Here is a 25,871-nt window from a genome sequence, read left to right on the forward strand (position 1 = left end):
TTAGGGCCTAAGCAGTCAAATTAGGGTTTCCTTGTTAGATAACCCTAATAGCCTTACTATTTAAGGACCCCTAGGGCACCAAAAACGTGGCCAACTGATTCCTTAGGGTTTCTACACGTTTTTGGGTGCCTCCTCTCTTATCATTCTTCATCCTCTTGCTCTTGGTGTTTGTGAGCCATTAAAGGAGTGACACTTGTGACTCTAAGCTTTCTAAAGCCATTACAAGGGAGGATTTGAGATTGTTATTGCTACAAAACAATCAAGGTAAGATCTAAACTCCAATCTTATGTTAATATGATTAATTGTATGCTAGATCTAGGGTTTATAGCTTTGGATATTCAATTGCATGTTCATTAGACAAACTAGATCCAAAAGCTATTAGGGTTTGCATGTACACCATATGAATGATGTTTTGCTCAAAACCCATCACCTTTATGACTCTAGACGTCTATTAGGCTTGAACTTGAGGATTTAGACATTTTGTCTTAAAGAAATAAGACCTAAACATGGAGTTTTTGGATTTCTGCACCATACGTCGGGCGTATTGGGGTAGTACGTGGGGCGTACGCTCCAAGGTGCCATAATGGGCTATTTTTGGGCCTTGAGTCTTCTAGGTTTTGGGCCATGAGTTGTTGGGTCAGATGTGGGAAGGGTAAAATAGTCTTTTACCCATTGATATGATAAAGTATGAACTTGCCCTTTGATTATAAGTTATTACCCTAATTATTGATTAGGGGTGATTTTTGGATATGTTATGTGTTAGGAGCCATGTATTGTATATGTTTATATGTATATCGGGCGGGCCTGATGAATGTGTTGGGAGAGGTCCATGGCATGTTACAGTCAGATCTGTATTGGGCGGGGCCCGATGGATGTCGAGCGAGGCCCATTATATGTATGGTATTACGTATTTTGGAGAACTTACTAAGCTTCATGCTTAGCAGTAAATTTGCTAAGGATGGGTCAAAAATGGTCCTTTCTTTATATATATATATATATATATATATATATATATATATATATATCTATATATATATATATATATATATATATATATATATATATATATATATATATGGTTAGGTTATTTTGTTTTTTACATTTATTGTGTGCTAGAATGCACCAATAGAAATTTAGTAAATTAAATAATTATTTAATTAAATAATTATAGATATTAAATGATTTTCATAATTATATGTATATTAAATGATATCCATAATTATAATTCTCTTTTTATGGAAACTAATTAAATCCATCGTTAATGCAATCAATAACATTCTTTCAGAATGAATTTGAATCTAGGTTTTTATATGTGAGTTCGTACTTTGTTTCAAGACTCAATCACTTAAAATACAATAAAGTTGTATGGAATATGAAGCACGAGAGTGTATTCTACTAGAATACACTCTCATTCTGCTGCAATACACTCTCATTCTTCTAGATATAAATTTATTCTGAAAGAATATTATTGTTGAAATTAATGACGAATTTAATTAGTTTCCATAAAAATGAGTTATAAGTATGGATAACATTTAATATACATATAATTAATACTAAATTCCTATTGGTGCATTCTAGCACACAATAGATGTGAAAAACATTTAAACCTACATCTATATATATATATATATATATATATATATATATATATATATATATATATATATGTGTGTGTGTGTGTGTGTGTGTGTGTGTGTGTGTTCAATTGTGTCCTTCTAATAGAAGATTTTAATTTCAGGGCAAAATTGTCCTTCCTTTATATATACATGTTCAATTGTGTCCTTCTAACAGAATATTTTAATTTTAGTCCCTGGCCAAATTGGTCCCAGATTTGTACATGTGTGGGTCGGTGTGTTAGACACATTGCTGCACTGTAGATTACACCACCAATTCCAAAAAAGTTACCTTCAGATTCAGATTCATTCAGGAATGATGTTTAATTTTCCGGCAACAGATAAGGATATATTAGGCGATATCAATCAAAATTTTTATTAGCAAAATCAACAGAAGATACAGTAGGCAAGATCGATAACAAACATTTGAATTAGCAAAATCAATAGAAGATACAGTAGACAAGATCGATAACAAACATTTGAATTAGCAAAATCAATAGAAGATAAAGTAGGCAAGATCGATAACATTTTTTATTAGCAGAACCGAGACAATTTTTTTTTAAAAGAATACGTACTTTGAGAAGAAGAAAAGCGCACTGGGAATAATCTTTGGTATTCAATCTCAATTTCAAGTTATTGGTGACAAACACGACGCATGAGATGCATTAATTAAGAAGATAAGTGGCTCGTTGTATATAATAAGATGACTTAATGATCATTGATTTTGAGGAGGAAGAACATGGATAGAAATTGGAGAGATCGTCGGTTCTTGATATTATATTCATTAAAGAGAGAAATAGGAAGAGAGCAATCCGTATTTTGGAGGGAAATGGTTTTAGACTGTAACAAAAGGCGTATTTGTAGTTTCCCTTTATTATGATGACATCAGCGAAATTGATCTAGTGGTTTAAAATAATCAATGAAAAAAATTGAAGGGGCCAGATTATTTTAGGTGATTTATGGTTTAATATATATATAGAGATTTTAGTATGAAAATTTAATTAATTTTATAATTGTGGTTCTCAGGGCTTATAAACTAGACTAGTATGTATATAATTAAAAGGATTGATATTGTTTTTATCAATTGTAATTAATTAGAAAGTTTAAATAAAATCTTTGAATTGTGATTTTTATTTATAATACTATAGGAGTTATAAGTTCAATGAGTTACATAAGCACATCTTATAAATATTTGTCAATATCTATTTTAACATTTTAGTAATTCATGTCTTGAAACCCATTGTCAAAAAATTAGTTTTACCATACAAAAAGGATTAGCAGCGCAACTTGTTGTCCGTTTACCTTTTCACTTGTTGTACGGTGATAACTTACTAATAATCAACTTTTATGTAATATTTTTAATATATTTAATATATATATATATATATATATATATATTGAAAATATTACATAAAATTTGATTATAACTAAGTTATCACCGTCCAACGAGTGAAGAGGTAAATGGGCAACAAGTTGTGCTGCTAATCCTTTTTGTATGGTGAAACCAATTCTTTTGAAGACTACATTCATAGATCTAGGTAATATAACATTGTTATGCATGATCCGTTGTACTCTATTAAGAAGCTTCACCGCATCCGGGTGCGAGAAAACCAAACGTATCAAATGCAAATAGTATGAACACTTGTTGATTTTACATGCACCATTTCCTATGTTAATTTGGTGACCTTGCATGTAACAACTTTTTAAGCAGTCTGTCCCACAGTGAAAGTGAAACCTCCAACTCTCAAGCCTACAAGAGGGGATACCCCTGTAAGGTCCACACATGCATGTTTCCCTCAAACTCATCCAAAATCAAAATGTCAGTCGTTCGAAGGGATGAACTTCATTTTGACGGGCCAGTCAATAAATTCACTGGTGCCTATTTCTTGGCGGAAACCCATCATGTTTAAATATGTCAAAAAAAGACATCCTTAACCATATCGTGCCTGTATTTGAACCCGAGAGTTCTTTACAATTAACTGTATGTTCTCTAAAAGAGTCCAAAGATACCTTGCGACACATCGGACATATCTTGTCGGCTGCGAATATTGGGATCATTAGTCGATATTTGAGGATAGCACAATACTCCACATGAGTCATATGTTGGTAAAGCCCATATACAGGGATAACTAAAAGAAAATTTTGAGTATGTGGTGCACGTAAACACTGGAAAACTGCTTTCTGCCCAACCGTCATGTCAAAATGCATTTCAATATCTTAGACAATTTTACTAAAAAGGGAATTTACCACTCGCCTGTGTATTATGGGATTTAGATGGACCGGTGTCCTTAGTTGTAAAACTACTAAGGTCAATGTTCGGAAGCTTGTTACGAAGAAAAGTCAAGACACAAACATAATCAAAATCTATACCACATATGTCGTTATCCCACGAGATATGGTCTTGCAATTCCTAAGATTAGGCCCTTTAGGCAACAAAAAACATATGAGGTAGCCTTTACTGCCGAGTATAAATCCAAACCACCAAACCTAATGGGTAGGAAAACAATTCGTCACTGTATGTCGCCAAAGAAAGGACCACCAATAACCATAATGCCCGCAATCGCCCTGCACAACCCATTGTCAAAGAACACCGTCGCTTCTCCCATGTGAATGGGTTGGCACGTCATCAGCCCAAAGAAAAGTTTAACAATACCCATATAAGACCGAAATAGAATGAGCTCACTCTAGGGCCAAACAATTGTGGAAGAGGGCGCTTCAAATTCACAACGTTTTCGACTCTCTTTATGACTAAACTGCTAATGAAACTAACATCCCTACTAACAGCTCCTCCAAGAAGTTTCACCCATAATGGCGGCCTCTGGATGCCAACTAAGAATAACCCCTCACGTAACTTCCTATCATCACATGAGGGCCAAAAGAGCTCGATTTTCTTGATATTCAACTAAATACCTAATTTTGGGACAATCACCTTAATGATGTCCAACGTTTTAACCATCTTATCCGAATCTCCAATAAGTGTGTCATCATCAAGGTACTATGCATGGAGCAGATGCAACAATATGACAAAGAGAAATGGTCTCAAGAGGTCTCCTTACTGAATCCTAATAGTGGATCAAATATATGTGTCTTCTAAATACAACATTGTTTTTTTTTACCATATATAAATTCTACCCACAAGGATATAGATAAAAGTACCTTGGTGACCTATTTATTCTATTAAAAAGAATATATATAATTGTTGCTGATTTTATGGATGAAAATACCTAAAGAAAAAAAAAATACAAATAACCAATAGCATAAAAATGTTGAGGTTTTTTTTACCTTCCTTTAGTCCTTTAGTGTTTTGGTTTTGGTAATCGACGACGACGTCGTATCATCTTCTTCCTTCGTAGTCTCCTTTTGTTCACCAGCAAACTCGCGGCAATTCCTTCCTGCCTCTTTTTTCCGCCAATCAATTGATGCTGTAGCAGTCGTCAAAACCAAGTTCAACCGCCATTGGTGTTCATCCTCCTCCAATCGGTCATCAACACAGGATACGAAGTAAGAATCCCACGGGTTTCTGTCTCATTCACCATCCGCCTATCCGAGAAAAGGGGATGAAAACCAGAAATCAAGCCAAGCGAAAGCGTCAACCATATGGTATCGTTTTACCATCACTACGTTAGAATTTACATCCTTGTTAATTTTACTGTGTTTTTCTAGTAGTTACGTTTCTCGTTTTCGTAATTTACACATGAATTTGCAGTTTGATTTTCTGAATACTGAAAGCCCTAGGCGCCTTGCATTTGGTTTGCTTGAGCTCCTTATAGGAAAATGTTACAGCACCCGTCCATTTTATCCCCAAAAGCTGATCGCTTTGAAAAGCAAACAGCCTACTTTTTTACCTTCTGCGAAGGGAAAGCAAATAGAAAAATGTTGATGAAAGTTTCTCGCAGTTGAATTCTAGCACTGTTATGCTTGATAAAATAATGCTGCTACCATAGTTTTTGTATATCCAGGAAATAAGTATGCCATAAAGCAGATTCAAGAATGTTATTGGAATGCTAAAACTGTTGGGATACCAATTAGTTCTATTCCCTTTGATTCAAGATTTTAGATGACAGCATTCACCTAGCTCTCCATGAACATCAATGATTCGGTTTCTGGTGTATATGTGAATAAAGATGATTTCTTGACTTCAAAAGCACACACCCAAGCACTTATGTATAGTCAAGGGGTCTCTTTGGTAAAACAGTGTACTGATGAAGGACTGAATGATATCCTTTGCTTTCCATTTTGCAGGTCAAGATGACACGAATAAGGAAGCTGGAGATGATCCAAAAGCAAATGGTAATGTTTTTGTCACTTTGCAATTGTTTATGATCTAAAAACCACATCTTAAAAACTATTTGAGTTTCATGCATCTTAAGAGAAATATTTGATTACATCTTTTTTCCGAAACACCCTTATTTCTTGTTTCCATATTGATGAGAATGATTTATACCTTAATGCTTTTAATGAAATAGATTCGTTTGCTGCTTTATTAATGTCTGAAGTGACCCTATATCAGGCACTCTTGCTAATATTACACCACAGAAGGGTATCAACAAGTTTCAGAAACGAGTTGCTTCACGTGGGTTGAAAGGAAAAGATATTAATTTTGATTCTGCAAGTAAGGTTAGTTTTCTTGAGTTCAACTTACAAGCATGCAAACATAAAGCTTATTTTTCTAAGTTTACCTACCATTTAATCTCTCTTCTTTGTTACTATATATATATTAATAATCTTAAGTCTTAACCATTGGTTCACTTTTCAGTTGGAAAGTTTGTCAAAGGGAAAGGAAAAACAAGTAAAAGTCAACATTGGTTCACAAAATATACCAAAGGCCGAATTGGAGAATTCAGCACCTTTGAACACTGATGATGGAAAAAGTTCTATGCAAGTTAAGTCTGAATCAGAAGATGTAATGGCTGATTCAGATTGGGAAGATGGACCTAATTCAAATTTAAATTCTGAAATTGATCATCAAAATCATATAAGCAATAATATTTCTATTGAAATTGATGCATCACCTGGTGATAATACTGCTAAACGGAAGCCTGTACGTCGAGCTTCTGCTGAGGAAAAGGTACATTATATTTCATACCCTTTGCCCAAAATTCTTTCGGACAAAAATACCCTTCCAACTTTAAAACCTGAAACTGCTTTATTTCTTATTATAGGAAGTTGCTGAGCTTGTGCATAGGACACATTTACTCTGTTTACTTGCACGTGGACGTGTGATTGATAGTGCTTGCAATGATCCTCTCATTCAGGTTTTTTTTTTTTTTTTTTCTTTTATCATTTTTTTTTCAATCTGCAAAAATCCCATATTTATTTTAATTCATGGTGATATATATATATATATATATATATATATATATATATATATATATATATATATATATATATATATTTTCATAACAGGCTTCCTTATTATCACTTTTGCCAACAAAGTTTCTGAAGTTATCAGAAGCTACAAATCTTACAGTAGATGCTTTGACTCCTTTAGTCAACTGGGTACTCTTCTTTTTTTTTTTTTTATTTATTATTATCCATTTTAAACAGTTTCAAGATTCTTTTTATAATTTATATTCTTGTTTTGATGGAATTTTTTATTTTATTAATTTTAGTTCCATAGTAGCTTTCGTGTTAGAAGTTCAAGCAGTGACAAATCCTTCCATTCAGCTTTAGCCACTGCTCTTGGAACCCAGGAGGGGACTCCAGAAGAGGTATTTATAAATTTATAAATTTATAAATGAATAAAAAAGATTTGACTTTTGGTCAACTTTATGAGAAAATTCACATGTTCAATTTTGTTTCAGGTAGCTGCTTTATCTGTGGCAATGTTCAGATCATTGAATCTTTTAACACGTTTTGTATCCATTTTAGACGCCGCATCTTTGAAACCAGATGCTGATAAATCTGATGACATGTCACCCCGAAGAAAAACTGGTACAGGGGTATTTCAGTCCTCTACAATCATGGTGACTCGGTCAAACGAACCCTCTACATCTTCCAATAAACAATTTCCACCTCTTGATGTTGACCACATTGCTTCTATTCACAACAAGCAAACACCTGAAACTTCTTCAAAACCTTCATGCCAAAGTCAAAGTCAAAGTCAAACCATCTCTCCCGTTGATGATCAGTCAAATGAGAGAAGGGTTGACTTAGGGTCAAAGAGAAAAGGGGATCTTGAATTTGAAATGCAAATGCAAATGGCTCTTTCTGCAACTGCAACTAAAACATCAGAAATATCAAATACCGATTCTTTCAAAAAATTGAAAAAAATAAAATGTGAAGAAGATCCATCATCATCATCATCATCATCAATCTCTACTGCAATTGGATCAAGAAAAGTAGGAGCTCCATTGTATTGGGCAGAAGTTTATCTTAATGGAAAATGGGTTCATGTTGACACCATAAATGCCACCATTGATGGAGAAAATAAAGTTGAAGCTTTAGTTGCTGCATGTAAAACTTCATTAAGATATGTGGTTGCTTTCAATGGTCAAGGAGCTAAAGATGTCACTCGCAGGTTATATATTTATCAATAAAATCATTTTCTGAATCTTTATTAAATTTATATTAATTTGTTATAATTATAATCTTTCAGGTATTGTGCAAAATGGTACAAGATAGCATCACATCGAGTTAATTCCACTTGGTGGGATGCAGTTTTGGCACCATTAAAAGACCTAGAGTCTAAAACAACCCAAGGTTTTACCTTTGAATTTAATCCATTTATAACATCAAATATATAATTCAGAAATTTCAAACCCTAATTTTTGTGTTCTTCATTAGGCATTGGATTGTCTGATAATTTGAGAAACGAACGTGCATCTCTTGAGGATATGGAGCTGGAGACCAAGGCGTTGACTGAGCCTCTTCCAACTAATCAACAAGTTAGTAATTTTTTATTTTTTTATAAACTTTTAATTAATTTACATTTTATATTTATCTTTTTTGGATTTTTGTTGTTACTTTTAGGCGTATAGAAGTCATCATTTATATGCAATTGAAAGATGGCTTACAAAGTACCAAATTCTTCACCCAAAAGGCCCGATTTTAGGGTTTTGTTCTGGTCATCCTGTTTACCCTAGAGCTTCTGTCCAAATCCTGCATACAAAAGAAAAATGGCTACGTGAGGGGCTTCAGTTAAAAGTCAACGAGCTTCCAGTCAAAGTCTTGGAACGTTCTGTAAAAGTCAACAAAGGGAAAGTTACAGATGAAGATGATTGTGTAGGCCCCACTGGGACCATTCATCTTTATGGAAAATGGCAAACAGAGCCTCTATGTTTGCCTCATGCACAAAATGGGATTGTTCCAAAGGTCTAATCTTTTTCTCATTTTTCATTAAAATATATAAAAATAATCTTGAAAAATGTTATAATAGATTGTTGTTAATATGTATAGAATGAACGTGGGCAAGTGGATGTGTGGTCTGAGAAGTGTCTTCCCCCAGGAACTGTTCATTTAGGGTTTCCAAGGATCTTTAATATTGCCAAGAAGCTAAATGTCGATTATGCCCCTGCGATGGTTGGATTTGAATTCAAGAATGGACGATCTTACCCTTTGTATAATGGGATTGTCGTGTGTTCTGAGTTCAAGGATATGATTCTAGATGTAAGTTTATCAATCATTACAACTTTTTACAAAAGCTTTTGGGGACCTAAATTGAAAAAGTTAACTAAACTCAGGGACCAAAAGTGTTATTTACAAAAGCTTTTTCTTTTGTAATGAATCTGGTTTTTCAGGCATATGGAGAAGAAGAAGAGAGGAGGGGGGAAGAGGAGAGAAGAAAGAGTGAAGCAAAAGCTTTATCAAGATGGTATCAACTTCTTTCATCCATTGTAACTAGACAAAGATTGAACAATCGATATGCAAAACCAGAAGAAGTCTCCTCATGTCACAAAAATGATGTTGGAAAAACAAATGATTCATTTGATCATTGTTCAACTAGTGTTAATACACAAGATGTGCAAAAATTAGTATCACTTCAAGAAAATGATGATGTGGCACAAACATTTGAAGATGATCATGAGCATGTGTTTGTGAATGGAAGTTTGGATGTTGAGAATTCTGTGAGGAAAAAGAGTTGTCGATGTGGGTTTTCGATTGAGGTTGAAGAGATGTAGTTGATAATGTTTTGAAACATTTTATGTAATTTGAAACGAATTATAAAGTTATGTTTTATCTGTTTAAGGTTGTGTTTGACAGCCTAGCTGAAAAGTCTGTTGAGAGATGTACCTCTACAGTTCTCTATTCAAGGGTAGAGAAACATCTATATATGACATGCTGCATGTTTTGTATAAAAGAAAACTGTTTTGTTGAGTAAATTAGAAAAAATAAAATGTGTACTTTAAACTTAATATCCTCTAATCTAATAAATGGGCCCCAAATTGAATTTTCCCACTCTTTTTCATAATGTGAATTTCTGCTATTGCCCTTCATTGTACACGTGGATTGCTTTATTTTTGCACGTCAATTACTCAATTTCCTGCAACATTTAAAAAACTAGAAAGTAAATCATTATTTAATTTAAAATGATAATTAAATCTTTCAAATATATCATGCTTATCAATTCTTTAAATAGCGTAACTTACCTAATCATTTTTTATAAATACATTATCACAGTTAGTTTTATTTATAGCAAATCCAAATTTCAGAGCAAAAGAGAACATAATATCGAATATTGAAGTCACCGTCTGCTATTCTTTTAGGTATGTTATTAAAAGTTTTTGTTATGATAATTCAATGTATTCATCTTCATCTTCCTTCCACTGCTTCTTCTTTTTTTTTTTTTTTTTTTTTTTTTTTTTTTTTTTATCAATTTGTTTGTATATATATCTGTTACCGTGTGTATATGTACGTGTTTATGTGTGTATATGTATCTGTTATCCATCTTCGTAACTCTATTCTTCGATTTATAATCTATTAGTGTGTATATCTATCTGTTTGTATGTGAATGTATATGTAACTGTTAGTGTATGTATATATTTGTATTATGTAATTGTGAAATTTATATTTATATATTTGTAATAACGATGGAATATATTGCTATTATTGACTTAAACAGATTATAACTCAATGAAAGTAGTTTGCTATTAAAGTACATCTAAATTCAATCATGTGCTTTCAGTTATAATGAAAAGGGCAAAATGGGTATTAATTTCAATATGTTTTCAATTGTTTGCAGTTAATACTAACTATTTCTTTATAAAAAAAAGCCAGTTAATACTAACCATTTATGTTAAGGGTTTAAACAGTTTCTGCAAAAATTATAAAATATATTGCTGTTTTTTCATTAAATAATACTCCGACTTTATGGATTGGTATTAAAAAGTCTGAAATAATACTATAAATTATAGATTTATGGTTTTTAAGCTAAGTATAATTAATCGTGTTTGTATGTGAATGTATATGTAACTGTTAGTGTATGTATATATTTGTATTATGTAATTGTGAATGTATATAATTAATTGCGTTTGTATGTGAATGTATATGTATATATTTGTATTAGCGATGGAATATATTGCTATTATTCGTATTTCATACCACGTAAAGTTGCTAACTTTACGTCCATGCATGGCATCAAAGGCTAAAACACTTAATCAAAGCTTGTCAAGGGAACTAGAGCATGAAGGAGGGCCAAGACTTGATAACGTTGGCACTTTTAAGTCCCCAAAGGCCCTGAGATGTCCAGATCTAAAGCCATATCCTTATATCTTGCTCAAAACCAAGAATGGTACCAAAATAGGCTAATAATGGCCATAAACTTTCATAGAAGAAGATCTAAGCAATGAAAGCTCAAGGTTTCGACTTTATACCTTAAAATGGTTGCCACAACAGATTAAACACCAGATCTATAACCTCTCCCTCCAGCTATGCACCAACCACTTCAAGCTTCTTCACATGAACACCAAAAAGGCACTCCTTAAGCCCTCACACACTCAAACTGGGAGATGAGACACGATTTAGGGTTTCTCTGGACAAAGGGGGTGATAAGGGAGGCTACAAGTGAGGCTTAAGGGCTTTAAATAGGGTACAAACCCTGAAAATTGGGGTTCTCCTTTTCAGTGTCTGCTCGTCGAGTTGGGGCCTTTCAACTCGTCGACTAGATCCAAAGTCCCACGTCCTCATAAATGATCTCTACTCAACGAGTTGGGACTCCCCAACTCGTCGAGTTCCAGCCCAAAAATCTAAAAATGATGAAACTGAATAACCCATAAACCAAGCATTACAAATCTCCCTTACTTGAACTAGAATTCGTCCTCGAAGTCTGCTGATGCACATGGTCTGGATAATGCTTCCTCGTCTCCTCCTCTGGCCTCTGCTCACGAGCCACACCCGTGACTTCCATCACCTATTATGGACCGACTGATGATTCCAATTGCACCTTCTCTAATCTTGTTACCTTACTTCCTCGTGGCCTACATTTTCTATTCGATAACTAGCACTAACTTCCTCCCATGATTCAGACGCTCCTTTGCCTGAATATCGACTATAAGGAAGTACAATAGAGTCGTCGTCCAAACGCCTCCATGACTGATACATAGTATGCACTTATGAATCAATCTGAGCTTCCGCAACAGTCCTACACGATGCATCGCTTTGCCCAACCGGTCAAATGCTGACTGAATCCCAATACTTGGCCTTTAGCCCTGCTTTTCGAACTGGGTGTCGCCCTTCAGGTCGAAACCATGCGATTACTTCAACCCCGATAAAACTTTGGTATCCAACTCTTACTAGTAATCGACAAACCGTTTTGAACCCAACGAATACCGACACCCGATGTCCCGAGAGACATAGTTGTCACCCCGATCATTCAATGGCCCTTTCAAAGGCAACAGGACCCAAACACACCAGACTCTCTCTCCGCTCCTGATTATATCGGTGTTACTAACCGAATGAATTCGCCTACCATAACCGGATGTTGAACACCTACATTCGGAACATCGGTTTCCCATCTGGTTGCTCACCGACTAGCAACCTCCGAAGGAGGCCTCATCTAGCAATAATTGTCCTAGCTATACCACCACTCATGGCCCTAACGAACCCTTGATCCAACCAATCGAACCCATACGTCGAATCCTGACTGTTAGGGCTTAAATGTTGTAATAGTCGAAGTGTCAGTTAGATTGTTACGAAGTTTATTTTGTCTTCGTAAGAAGGGTCTTCGGATGTAATGTTATTTGTACTAAGGCATTATAAAGAGTAGTCTTAATGTCTAGTCCTTAGTATTGTTATGCTTTTGTTCTCCTATAAATAGGGGTCTGTACTAAGTGAGTAGTAGAACTTTTTCACTCAGCTTTTACAGATTATTCTTTGTACTCTATAAAATCAAAAGCATAATATGAGCTGAACAAATATTATATTTACTCTCGTGTTCATTGTTATTCTTCTTTCTAAATTCATACTTGAATTGATTTTAAACTCGATTACAAATCTCATCAATTGGTATCAGAGCAGGAATCCTTTCTGTGATCTGATTTTCATATGTTCAAAAAGATTTTTGAATCTACTGTTTGATTCAAAAAATTTCCGTTCTTTTTTAGTGTGAAAAATTCTTCTTGATCTCAATCTAGGATTTGATTCTGCGAACATATTTGTAAATCGAGTGTTCGTTGTGTAATTCTGATTTGAAAAATACAATTTGATTTTAATATTCTCAAAGTTTTTGTATCATCTTGAAGTTTTTGTCCATACAACAATGGCGTCATTCAATCTGAATTCGATGACATCATTTTCTCATTTGCTTGGTTCATCCACAAAGATTCCGATGCTTATTCCAGAATATTACGATCAGTGGGCAGATCGTATGCAAGATTACTTGAACGGATTGGATGAAGAATTATGGAAATGCATCTCAGGAGAAATCAACCAACCTGCACAAGTTCAGCCAATCGGTGTGTCTTCAAGCAGTTCGGAAGTAGATAATCAATCCAATCGTTTAAAACAACTGGAGAAGAAATGCATGAGCGAATTAAGAGGTGCCTTACCTCCTGTTGTGTACAATTATGTCAGAACATGCACAACAGCTAAAGAAATATGGAACAATCTCAAAGACAAATTTCAAGGAAGTGAAAAGACGAAGATCACATCTATGAAACAATGCCTGGTGGACCTCAAAGATTTCAAACAGAAAGAATCTGAATCCATTGAAGTATACTATGATCGGTTCAACGAGCTAATTTATCGTTGTAATCGTTATAGTATTACAAGGTCATCAATGGAATACAACTTGATATTTGTAATGGGACTTTGAAAGGAGTGGAGGAGTGTGAGTATGATGGTGAAAAATCAACAGAGTTTTGATACTTCGACTTTGAATGACCTGTACAATCAATTAAAATCTCATGAAAATGAAGTTAATGAAATAGCAGAGGAAGCGATTGCAAGTCTTGGTGGACCATTGGCACTTGTTTCGAAGGTTTCAGAAAGAGAGAATGAAAAATCGAAGTCTGATGAAGAAGAAGGTTTTCTGATGAATTCTGATGATGAGGCTGTTGCATTTTACTCAAACAATCGAGTAAAGAAATTTTTCAAGAAAACCTTTTAATCCAAAGATAAAGTCATCAGATTCGAAGGGTAGTTTTGAGAACAAAAATAAAGTGGATGAGAAGAAGAAAGAAGTGAAGACTGATTCGAAGAGTGAAATGGAGCAAATGAAGATGATGTTGAAAGGTGATACAGGGATTAATTGCCATTATTGCTATGGAGCAAATCACTTGGCAGTAGATTGCTTGTTGAGGAAGGAGGAAAAGAAAAATAAAACAAAGGATGAAGCTTATTACACTGAGAAACTGGAGGAAGTAAAGTCGAAAGCAAAGAATTTGTCATTGGTGGCTCATGGAGAAACTGAATCGGATGACACATATCAAATATGGTCTTTGGGTTCAGATGATGAAGAGATGAAAAATCCATCACATGGAGCTATGTATGCAAAGATGGAAGAGGATTCAGATGAAGAACAGATTTACGAAGTGTGTGGGCAATGCTTCGTTTCGAAGTCTACTGACAGGTCGCCTATGACTACCAAGGTACGTAACATTCTTGAATCTTTTAACATTCCAGTTTCTGCATATAATTCTGAGTTAGTATCTTTTGATGAAACTGTTACTTACTTTGATTCAATTGTTGTGTCTGCTAGCAATGAAGCGAAAAAGTTAAGTGATCAATTACTAGAGAAAAAAAAATTGGATTCAAAAGTCACTAGGATTGATTACTTAGAATTGCAAGTTTCGAATATTATGGAGGATAGGGAGAGTTTAGCAAAGGAAATAAACTTGTTGTTAGCACAAAGAAATATTTTTTGTAATTCTGCGAAAAGATTGTATGGAAAATTAACTGAGTTACATCATTCGAGTGAAATAAGTAAGGAACAACATAGAAAATTACTACCATTTTTAGCTTATGATAGAGCTAAGGTAGATAGTATTTCATATGATTGTGAAAAAGAAATTTCTATTTTTAACAAAGTTCCAGATGATAGGTTTAGATTTGGAATTGCTAAAGTCGAAGATTATCTTGATGCTAATGATTTAGTAAAAATTGTAAATGAGACCTTATCTAAATCAGAACAACTTCGAATTTTGAAAAAGACTGAGAATTCTACATCTAATTGTGAAACTAATTTTGCTGATATTGAAGATAATTCTGATAATATTAGTGAAATTAGTGATTTAGAGGATGTAGATTGTTCTCAATTGTCTGTCATAAATGTAGCAAATTCTTTTAAAGGGAAAGAAAAATGTGAAGATTTATTCATAAAAATTGACACTGATGAACCCTCAACTTCGAAAGTTTGTGATATGGAGTTTGTGGAAATACATGATAGTCAAACCGATGATAGTGATAATGAGGAAGAAAACACAAATTCGAAGCCAATTCAAAGGTCGAAAGAAATTGAAATTCCTCGAGTGGTGGTTGATCAAGTTTATTTGGATACACAAGAATTTGAGAAAATTCTTAGTGAAAAAGGTGCTCATTATCTTGAATCGAATACTATTGTTTATCCAATCTTCAAATGCACTGATGATATTGTGTTCCCAAATCAAGTCTTCGTAACAACAGGTAATGTTGAAAATATAAAGCATGAATTCAAAAAGATGGTTGAGGAAGACAATATGCAAACTTCAAATGAAGGTTTCTTTTCGAATCAAAGCACAATTGAAAACAATCTTACAAAGAATTCATATAAATTTCCACATCAAAAACCAAAAAAGAGTATGGGTTGAAAAGTCAAAAGTTGAAAAGAAGAAAGTTAACCCAACTGAAAATGTGTTTACAAAGAACGAAGGTGTTAAAACAAATGTTAAAATAGTCAACAAAGCAATAAAATTAAATTCAAAAGAATTTAAAGCTCAAGTTGAAAATTTTTCAAAGGAAAATAATATTTCGAAACGTCAAGCGAGAAAAACAATTTTTTGGCAAACTATTGAATCATTAAATATGATATCAACAATTTTTTCAAGAGGAAGAAAAGTTTTTAGAGAAAAATCAAAGTCTCAAAGTTTTGAAAAGAAAAATGATTCATTTTCAAATATTAAAACAAAAGTTTCAAATGGAACAAAAACAACACTACCAAGAAAAATTTTTCAGCAAAAGGTTGGAACACAGATTTCAAAATCACAAATCAATACATCTTATCATGAATCATATATTTCAAAACCAAAAGTGGATTATGTTCCAAGTTCAGCAAAATGTTATAATCCGTTGAAGAAACAAGCTGACAAAGTCTCATATGCGAAGGGAATAACAACGAAAAGAAATATTGATCATTGGTTGGAAGGAAAAGGAAAAATATATCAATCAAGTAAGTTTTCGAAAGAACAAATACATGAGGCGTATGACAAGTATGCTAATCCTTCAACAAATGGTAGTTCGTCATCCAAAGAATCAAATATTTCAGTTAAAGTTTGGCAGCCGGTCACAAAAGCAAAAAGTGAAACATCACAAACTCAAAATGCGAAGGGTATAATTAGTGAAAATTTGAAAATAATAAAAAATCATATATCTGACCCTTCGAATGAAAATGTTAAATTTATTGGCAGTTTCAAAACAAAAGTTTGTGATTGGGTTAATGGTTGTACTTTACAATTGAAAAACAAACCTAATATGAATGGACCAAACAAGGCTTGGGTACCTAAATTTTTTCAATAATCGCAGGTACTTTGTGACGAGCAATATGATAACAAGTGGTATATTGATAGTGGTTGCTCACGTCACATGACTGGGAAGAAGGAAAACTTGCGTGATTTTCGAAGCCTAGAAAATGGAGGAGTGGTTAAGTTTGGCAATAATCACAAATGCAAAGTCAAGGGTTATGGAAAGATAACGAATGGAAATTTCACCGTCAACCGAGTTGCATTTGTTGAAGGTTTACAACACAATTTGATAAGTGTTTCACAACTTGTTGTGGGCACTGGAAATCAAGTTCTTTTTAATGAAGAAGGCAGTGTCATTTCGAATGTTGAGACAAAGGAAGTTTTACTTAAGTCAAAACGAAAAGGTGATATGTTTACATTGGATATTGTTCCTATTGTAGGCAAACCTGCTGTGTGTTTACTTTCGAAGGCTGCTGCCGATGTTAGCTGGTTATGGCACAAGAGATTATCACATCTCAATTTTTGAAACATCAACAAACTTGTCGGACAAGATCTGGTAAGAGGTTTACCCATTCTTAAATATGATAATGACAAGATCTGGTGGATCCGACGAATGATGTTTTGGTGTCATATTTGCAATCTATTGACACAACTGTCGTTACTGGTATGTTACAACACGAAGAGAAGAAGAAGTCTAAGAAATCGAAGAAGACAGAGGGTGGGTCTTCGGAAAAAGGGGTGAAGGCAGAAACAAAGAACCAAATGCCAATAGCTACATCTGGTACTGTCGAAGAGGTGTCTCCAATTTTAACCTCAGTGGTTGATACACCAATAATCGAAGCGTCTCTATCGAAAGAAACGATTCCTTCGAAGACGGGTGTTTTTCGACGTATCAAAATCAAGAGAAAGTCTCAGCTGGTGAAGAAAACACAAGTCACACATCAAGGGGTCACAGTTAGGGAAATTCCAGCTTCGGTATCTCCATCGTCTAAGAAACGAAGGGCTGAGGATCTTGCAAAATATTTGAAGAAAAACCAAAGAATCGAAGAGGTAGAGCAAGTTCCTGAGACACCCGAGGATGAAATTCCAAAAGCAGTAGATATCAGTCAGCCTACTGGTATTTCGACGCCTGATGATGTGAAGCTTATTGAACCAACTTCTTTACCCCAGGTTACATCAACAACTGATTCTCCAACATTTCAATCAATTATGGATCAACCATTTACCACAATATTCTCAACTCAATCAATTGATCCACCCCATCCATCATCACCTATTGATGAAACCATGGCTGTTGATGATGAAACTGATAACGAAGGCTTTGGAGGAACGTTCGAATCTCTTCATTTTGATAAAGCCGAAGAAGATTTTCCTGATCATATGCTGATGACCATGAAGCAGTTCAAGATTTTGAATTCGAAATTGAATTCTATCTTGCAATCTCAAGCAGATGTGGGCAGTGCTGGAGTTACAACCATGGAAGTTGATTCAATAATGAAGGAAATGGAAGGCAGGGTAATTTCGAAGGCATCAGGATTAATTCGTGATTCAGAAAGTAGAGTTCTTGAGAAGATTGATCAAAATGATATTTCTACAGAGAATCGAATCAATTCCCTGAGGTCTGAGTTTATGATGGAGGTGAAGGATCTGAAGATTGTTACGAAGGAGCGTCATGTGCTCTTCGTATAAGAAGTCAAGAAGGTACGTGAAGATGTTAACATGCAAATTCGCGAACTTCGTGAAGACATGACGAAGGAGGTTCAGAATATTCAACAAGGTTATGAATCAGCACATCAAAAGATCGACATTATTTGTGATGCGGTTGTACAATGTGTCAAAATGTTCGAGCAGATGAATCCTCAAATGACCTCTCTTTTTGCCAAAGAAGAACAAAATTTTGGAGAGTTGGTCATGTTGTTGAAAGAACTCCAAGACCTGTCTTCGAAATCTATCTCTCCAATTGTTTCTCAAGAATTTCTTTCTCAGAAATTTACTCATTTCGAAGCTATCCTACACAAACACTTAGCTCCATTACTTCGTATTTCAAGCCTTTTACAAAACGTATCAGATGCCCCACCTGCTGTTACAGGGGTGCAAGGGGGAGAAAAGATTGGTCATACAAAGTCTGGAGAACAAGTAAAGACAACTAAAGATATGAATGTAGTTGGAAAAGTGTATCCTTCGAAAGTGGTAGTAAAACCAACTGTTGTTTCAGCTGCTCCAGTTATTTCGACTGTGACTACAACAGTTCCAATTTCAAAACCTATATCAAAAGGTATTGTAATTGAGAAACAGAGTGATGTCTCTTCTTCAAAGAATATGGCTCCGTCAAATATTAAAGACAAGGGAAAAGGAGTTATGGTTGAGAAGTCAAATAAAGAGAAGAAAGCTGAGGTGGCAGCTGAGGTTGAAAGAATGAGGCATGTTCAAAGTATAATGAGACAAAGAGCTTTGGATGGTTCGAATGTTGATAAGGGTGATCCTTCGAAAGTTTTCAATTACGAAACAATAGAATCCAGGGTGATGTTTGATAACATGTATTCTTTTGAAAAGGTTCCGAAGAAGAGCTTTGTGGTGACGAACAGAGATTTTGGTCAACTTGACTTTCCAGTCAATGAAATGATGTTCGTTATGCCACAGTTCAAGGCTGAAACAAAATCAATGGAAATTGAAGAGGGAAAGAAGATGAAGATAAGATTTCATGCTGTATTAGCGAAGGCTCAAGAAGAAGTATGGTTTTTGGAGAAGATCAAGAAGGTGATATCTATAAAAAGGGATGTCATTTTCGAAGGGAAGTTTCAAAATTTGAAGTACACTGTGGCAAGAGCAAGTGGAAAGTTACAAGAATTTACAGTGGCAGACTTTCCTTTGATGAACACATATGATCTCATCAACATTGCCTTGATGCTTAAAGATAAGTCATTTTCTTTTCTTCAAGAAACAGAACCATATGTTTTCAGTCTTGGGTGTAGGCACATAAAAATATTTTTAGAGAATTATTTTGAGTGCTTAGCTCAAACAGATGTCGAACTTGCTACTGTCAAAGGCTTCGACATAATTGCACCAATGGCGCCTTCGAAGAAGCAGAATGAGTTGAAAAATTACGAAGTCGGTGAAATCTGTTTAAAGCCATTGGGGATAGTTTTTGCAGGAAAAGACAAAGCTGGAAGAGCTAAAAGGTTTTTATTTCAAACTTGCGAAGTGGAGAGATACACCAACTCACAATATACGAACTTAATTGTTCGTATGAACCATTGCAAGAAGAACCCAGAAGGAGATAAGAAAGAGATAAAGAAAGTTATCTCTTGGTACATGGAAATCCGAAGAGTGCTGATGTATGCCGTTCAATCACTGACGTCTTGAAGACTTCGACCTTTATTCCAAAGGGGGAGATTGTTAGGGCTTAAATGTTGTAATAGTCGTCGAAGTGTCAGTTAGATTGTTACGAAGTTTATTTTGTCTTCGTAAGAAGGGTCTTCGGATGTAATGTTATTTGTACTAAGGCATTATAAAGAGTAGTCTTAATGTCTAGTCCTTAGTATTGTTATGCTTTTTTTCTCCTATAAATAGGGGTCTGTACTAAGTGAGTAGTAGAACTTTTTCACTCAGCTTTTACAGATTATTCTTTGTACTCTGTAAAATCAAAAGCATAATATGAGCTGAACAAATATTATATTTACTCTCTTGTTCATCGTTATTCTTCTTTCTAAATTCATACTTGAATTGATTTTAAACTCGATTACAAATCTCATCACTGACATCACCAAATCCGAGGCTAAAAGTGATTGCTACGTGACTAAATATAACATTATATAACAAACAACCTTATGCGGCCCATCATTTCCTTGATCCCATGACAGTAGTGGTGCTCCCACTGTCTTATCACTGGCTCAGAAAGTTCTAACCCATCTGGGTAATTTCGTAACCCAGTTCGTGGATTTCCATGCCCTCACTGCTGCACCCAAACTGATGGGCACTACTGTTCTTCTCGTGATCTAACATCACTCCTAAACTATCTATCAACCTAGTGAAAGCTACGGTTACCTTCGCAGGCTTACAACACTCTAACGCAATCTGAAAACCTTGTGAATGCTACGACTACACCCGTAGACTTACAACACTTCCAACGTTATCGGGAAACCTTGTGAATGCTACGGATACACCTGCAGACTCACAACACTTCCAACACCATCAGGAAACCTTGTGAATGCTACGACTACACCCGTAATCTGACAACACTTCCAACACTATCAAGAAACCTTGTGAATGCTAAAGCTACACCCGCAGTCTTACAACACTTCCAACACTATTTGAGATCCTTGTGAATGTTACGGCTACACCCACAGTCTTACAACACTTCCAACACTATCTGAGAACCTTGTAAATGATGCAGCTACACCCGCAGTCTTATATCACTTTCCACGTTGACTAGTTGTTAGTGAATGCTACGGCTATACCGTAGTCTTATATCACTTTCCACGCTGACTCCACCTCTGATTACTAATCTGAACACACCTAAAGTCGAGCATACATACACGATCTAATATCCCAATCTGAAATCATGTCCTGAATGAAATCCCTGACCCAGTTTCCTAGGGCACACTGTCAACCATCACGAGAATGTGATCTCAATGTTGGTGAGTCTCCCGACTCTTGACTTACTCTATCCTCAATCTATATAGCCGCTTGGTCGGTCTTTCTCCCTGGCAAGGATGTGAAACATATCCTAGTTTCACTCCTGTTTCTGCTCCTGAATACCTGATCGATTCTCCCCCACTTAGATTTAACTAAGTCTTCACGACACGTGAGAATTAAAAGATTCCCAATCCTTCTTACTCCTTAATAGTCTACTACCGACAAGATGTGCTTACCCATGCTAGTGATCAATTATCTGTCAAATCCTAAGATCGTCCATCCTCTGAAATCTTGAAGTGCACCCTTGAAATCTGGTCTAGTTCGAAACCCCAATCCACCTCCCATGCTAGTAACTAGAGACCTTAATCTTTACTCTGTCTAACGAATCCTCGTAGAACCACTGAACTCTAATCAACACGTCCCATGTGAAGAATACCATTCCCTTAGAACATCCAATGGTCAAACAACCCATGCAACTACACTCGTATCCTTATGCTACCGCTCCTCTCCTAGCGATGGTGGTGCTAGAACCCAGGAGTTTCCCTTAAGCCTCCTCCGCTCATACCAGGACAGGTGATGCAACCACTATATCTCATCGGTACGGGTGGACTAGCTCGAAGAAACTAACCACAAAATCCTACATAATACCCTTGACCAATCTCTATTACGAATTGAGAGAACACTGAACACCCTGAACCAGCCAAAAGGGAACGACCTTTCACTTAGTACTTATAATTCATAGTATGCAATTGGCATATGATATTTCTTGAAAATATAATCCAAACACAAACAAAGAAATAAACCCTTTGATACACTTACCCGAAACTCAGTGAGATTCCAAAGTAATACAACTGTTGTTTAAGAGTAATTACACCATAATTTCATTACAGATAGGGGAATTCAAACTACATATCAGCGATCTATTGCGGCTCGATCTTGACTTCCTGTAGAAGTACCAGTGGAGAATCCAGAGCAGCCCTAACCATTATACAGGGGCAATTCACCCTAATAAAACCAAGCTAATGACAACGATGGAACAACTTTACCTCCAACGTGCATTATTGGCAATTGTGACCCTTGCACCTGATGGGTTTTAGGCATAAGAACAATCCTATGTGCTCATACAAACCTTAATGCTTGGATCTAGGTTTCTCTATTGAACATGCTTTGAATCCAAGACTAAAAAACTTAGATCTAACAAATCACAAACTGAATTAGGGTTTATAGAATTACCTTTGATTGTTATATAGCAATAACAATCAATTCCTTGCTTGAATTGGCCTTAGAAAGCTTAGTGCCTCAAGTGCTGCACCTCTAATGGAGTCACAAACACCATATACAACTTGGATGAAGAGGAGAAGAAGAGAGGCTGCCCAAAAACGGCTGGAAACCCTAATGGAAGACTTGTCCACGTTTTTGGGGCATTGGGGCCCTTTATATACATGTAGGCTATTAGGGTTTACAACTAGGAAACCCTAATTTGACTGCTTAGGCCCTAAGCAGCCCATGGACTCCTTAAACATATCCCTTGGACGATTTCTAATGGGCTTCCCATAGAATTCGTCCAACCTATATATTATTAGGTGATCCATAGCCCAATTATAATTATCTTATAATTACAACTTCAGTCCCCTAAGTTTAATTAATCTCTTTTAGCCACAAAATTAATTAACAATTAATTCTTGACTAATATTAATTAAACAATATGATTTCTCCTTTAATATATTATTCTCATAATATATTAATAAATCATATTTAAACCTTTCTCTCCTTAAGTCATCCTACATATTGCTATGGTGAAGGCAACCCAAAAGGACCATGCTCATAATCGGGTCAAGTACATACCAAAATAGTTATGGACTTAGACACTAATCCAACAGTCTCCCACTTGGATAAGTCTAATAACTATTTTCCGTATGACTTCAGAACCTGATCAGCAATCGTAGCTTTCAAAAGCCGCTGTCAACTCTGATCTTATCAGATAGCGTGTCCTTTAGATAAGGGATTATATATTCCTCCATTCTTAAGATATCGTATAGACAAAAGACATGAATTTCAATCATTCTCTCTATACTGTTTCCCGACTTCCGATTTATGACGACTGACAACAGACTACAATTGAACACATCAACTTAGTCCCGGCTTGGCCAAGCGCTTAGGTGTCATCATTAAATCATCGAGAGGCCCACAGATATCGCTTTTATCCTACTTTGGGTAAAAGGAATGGATAAACTTCGACTCATATGCTCGCTTGCATTTACTAATCAAATCACACACAACAATAAGTTTTATAACACCAAGTTACTGGTGTGTTTACTTATTATCAATGTGTAACCGACTAACAAATAACAACTCACACGTCTCGGTTTCAAGAATATACAATATTATCGTCTCACTAATCACTCGTGATAAAACCATGAAGTGATCCAAGTGAGCGTGGGTTTAATCCAATACTCTAATCTTATCAAAGCACTCATGAACTCTGCAGCAAACTTGTGCCATGTCTAAACACTTCAGACAATCTACAGACAGATTCATGACAGTCTTCCTTCATACTTACTTCCAACGTATGACCGACTGTGGATGTTTGAATAACCTAGTTATTCTGGAAGTCAAAACATGCAAACTGAAACATAATAATAATACTTAATGCTATATGGCCCCAAACTTGTGAGAGTAAATAAAACACTTCTATTTAACCACCATATTGATTACTCATTATTATCATTTAATGTTTCGGATAGTCAACTCATTACTTGAATTACAGCAACAACTGTCCCATGCTCTAAGCATGCACACTTTGTTTCCTATGGTCCATGCTTTGTGAAATAGAACAATTGAAAACTTTTCCAATGATTCTCATTTCACAATTCCTCAATCCCCATTGTTAGTGTAAGAACACAAGGTTCTTTCACTACTAGAATATGCTAGATTCTAACATTTTACACAACGATCCTTTCGTAAAGTCATAGCACAAAAGTCACCAAGACTTGGCTAATGAAATTACAAAGTATTTACTTAGAAATTGATACAAGACAATTCTATAGACGCGAAGTCTCACATTCAAAGTACATTCCTTTGAACATCCTTCTTGCATAAAAGTTTCTAATCTAGACATAGATTCTTAATATCCAACTCCCAATATGGAAACATTTCCACATTTGCCATATGACAACTCATTCTTAATAGAATCTTATCTATTCATTATAATGTCGATATGGTCCATCCAATACCATACTTCCAACTACTCACAAGCGACCAATCCTCAGCGAACTTTGGATTGTCCTTTGATAGTTGTTTAATAATTTTAGTCAAAACCCATTCTAGTCCTTTTTCCCTCTTAATGCGCTAGACATTTAAAAAAATTTAGAATGGTAAATTATTATATCATTTGCAATCGATCCTATACCCGAAGTGTATGGGACACGATGCATAATGTCTCACATAAAGATATGATACTTTACCAATCTTTTGCCATAATATTTTATGTGTCATGTTCTCATAATTCGAACTATGAAGAGGGATGTCGTAATCATAATCGAATTTTAAGAACTCACAATGTATCCTTTGACTGAAACTATTAAAATTTCTTAATCTAAGCTTTAGATTTTGAAATGGAGTATAATATTCTCTCCCTTAATTATATTAAAACAACTTTTCAACCCATGCAACTTTGCAAATTGAATCTTTGTTTTTCTATAATTAATATTGCTAACTTGTAATACTCGCCATAATAATCATACAAGCATAACACTTATGCTCCCACTGTCATGATGATTATTATCATATAAGCATAACACTTATGCTCCCACTAGCTTTGACATGTATTCAGAAAACAAATGAACTTCTAGAAAACAATGCCTATTGAATTTCTGAAATTCATATTTCTAATACCAGATGCTTCGATAAGCCTTTATCTAAGCTTCTTAAACTTATACACCTTTGTCTTAGATAGCTCATATGTGTGTTTAAACAATTCAGAACTTATGTTACTAAGTTCCAAATGTTGAAACTAATTGCCAAATCTCATAATTCGAACTATGGAAAGGGATGTCGTAACCATAATCGAATGTGAGAATACACTTTTCACAATTGCTATCTTCTTAAAACCTCTCTTAGTGAAAGTATTTCCTCACAGTCATTTTCATGAAGGAGGGAATCTTATGACACTTAGATTTTATGGTGTATGAGTTCCTATCCATGTGAATTTGCCAAAACCAAGGTTTGCGACAAATCCAAACTCATATGGACCGAACTTTCTTAATCTTGATTTCTTGCCCTATGGTAACACGAGTGCCCACCATGTCTTCCAAGTAGTTTAGTAACTTGTCCTTACATATCAATGTACTTTCCATCGACTAAGGCTCTAGTATGCATTCAAATGAGTACTCATAGAACTCACATACACAATTAACTCAATTGGAATGGCAAAGAAACAAAATAATGTCAGCACGATAGGTTGTAAACCTCAAGTCGTGTGCTAGTGATGATCGATAAGGTATATTCTTGATTTGTTCTTGAAACTTTTCAA

The 25,871-nt window shown here is 35.1% G+C and overlaps 1 protein-coding gene across 1 annotated transcript; it reads left to right on the forward strand.

Annotated features, from left to right (window-relative positions):
* The first annotated feature begins 4,931 nt into the window (after positions 1–4,931).
* Positions 4,932–9,967, forward strand: LOC111883388 (DNA repair protein RAD4). The gene is made up of 13 exons (XM_023879715.3): positions 4,932–5,213; positions 5,856–5,903; positions 6,124–6,230; positions 6,370–6,681; positions 6,776–6,868; positions 7,020–7,112; positions 7,226–7,324; positions 7,418–8,133; positions 8,212–8,315; positions 8,400–8,500; positions 8,586–8,927; positions 9,012–9,221; positions 9,353–9,967. The coding sequence occupies exons 1-13, from the start codon at positions 5,171–5,173 to the stop codon at positions 9,731–9,733; spliced, it is 2,649 nt and encodes an 882-aa protein (XP_023735483.1). The 5' UTR covers positions 4,932–5,170; the 3' UTR covers positions 9,734–9,967.
* The last annotated feature ends 15,904 nt before the right edge of the window (positions 9,968–25,871 follow it).

Source organism: Lactuca sativa, chromosome 2 (assembly GCF_002870075.4).
Source record: "Lactuca sativa cultivar Salinas chromosome 2, Lsat_Salinas_v11, whole genome shotgun sequence".
NCBI classification, from domain to species: domain Eukaryota; kingdom Viridiplantae; phylum Streptophyta; class Magnoliopsida; order Asterales; family Asteraceae; genus Lactuca; species Lactuca sativa.

Coding starts and splice junctions, on each gene's coding strand:
- LOC111883388 (XM_023879715.3), top strand. CDS start 5,171: ATGAAAACCAGAAATCAAGCCAAGCGAAAGCGTCAACCATATG. Junction 5,904..6,123: donor AGATGATCCAAAAGCAAATG/GTAATGTTTTTG, acceptor ACCCTATATCAG/GCACTCTTGCTAATATTACA. Junction 8,501..8,585: donor CTCTTCCAACTAATCAACAA/GTTAGTAATTTT, acceptor TGTTACTTTTAG/GCGTATAGAAGTCATCATTT.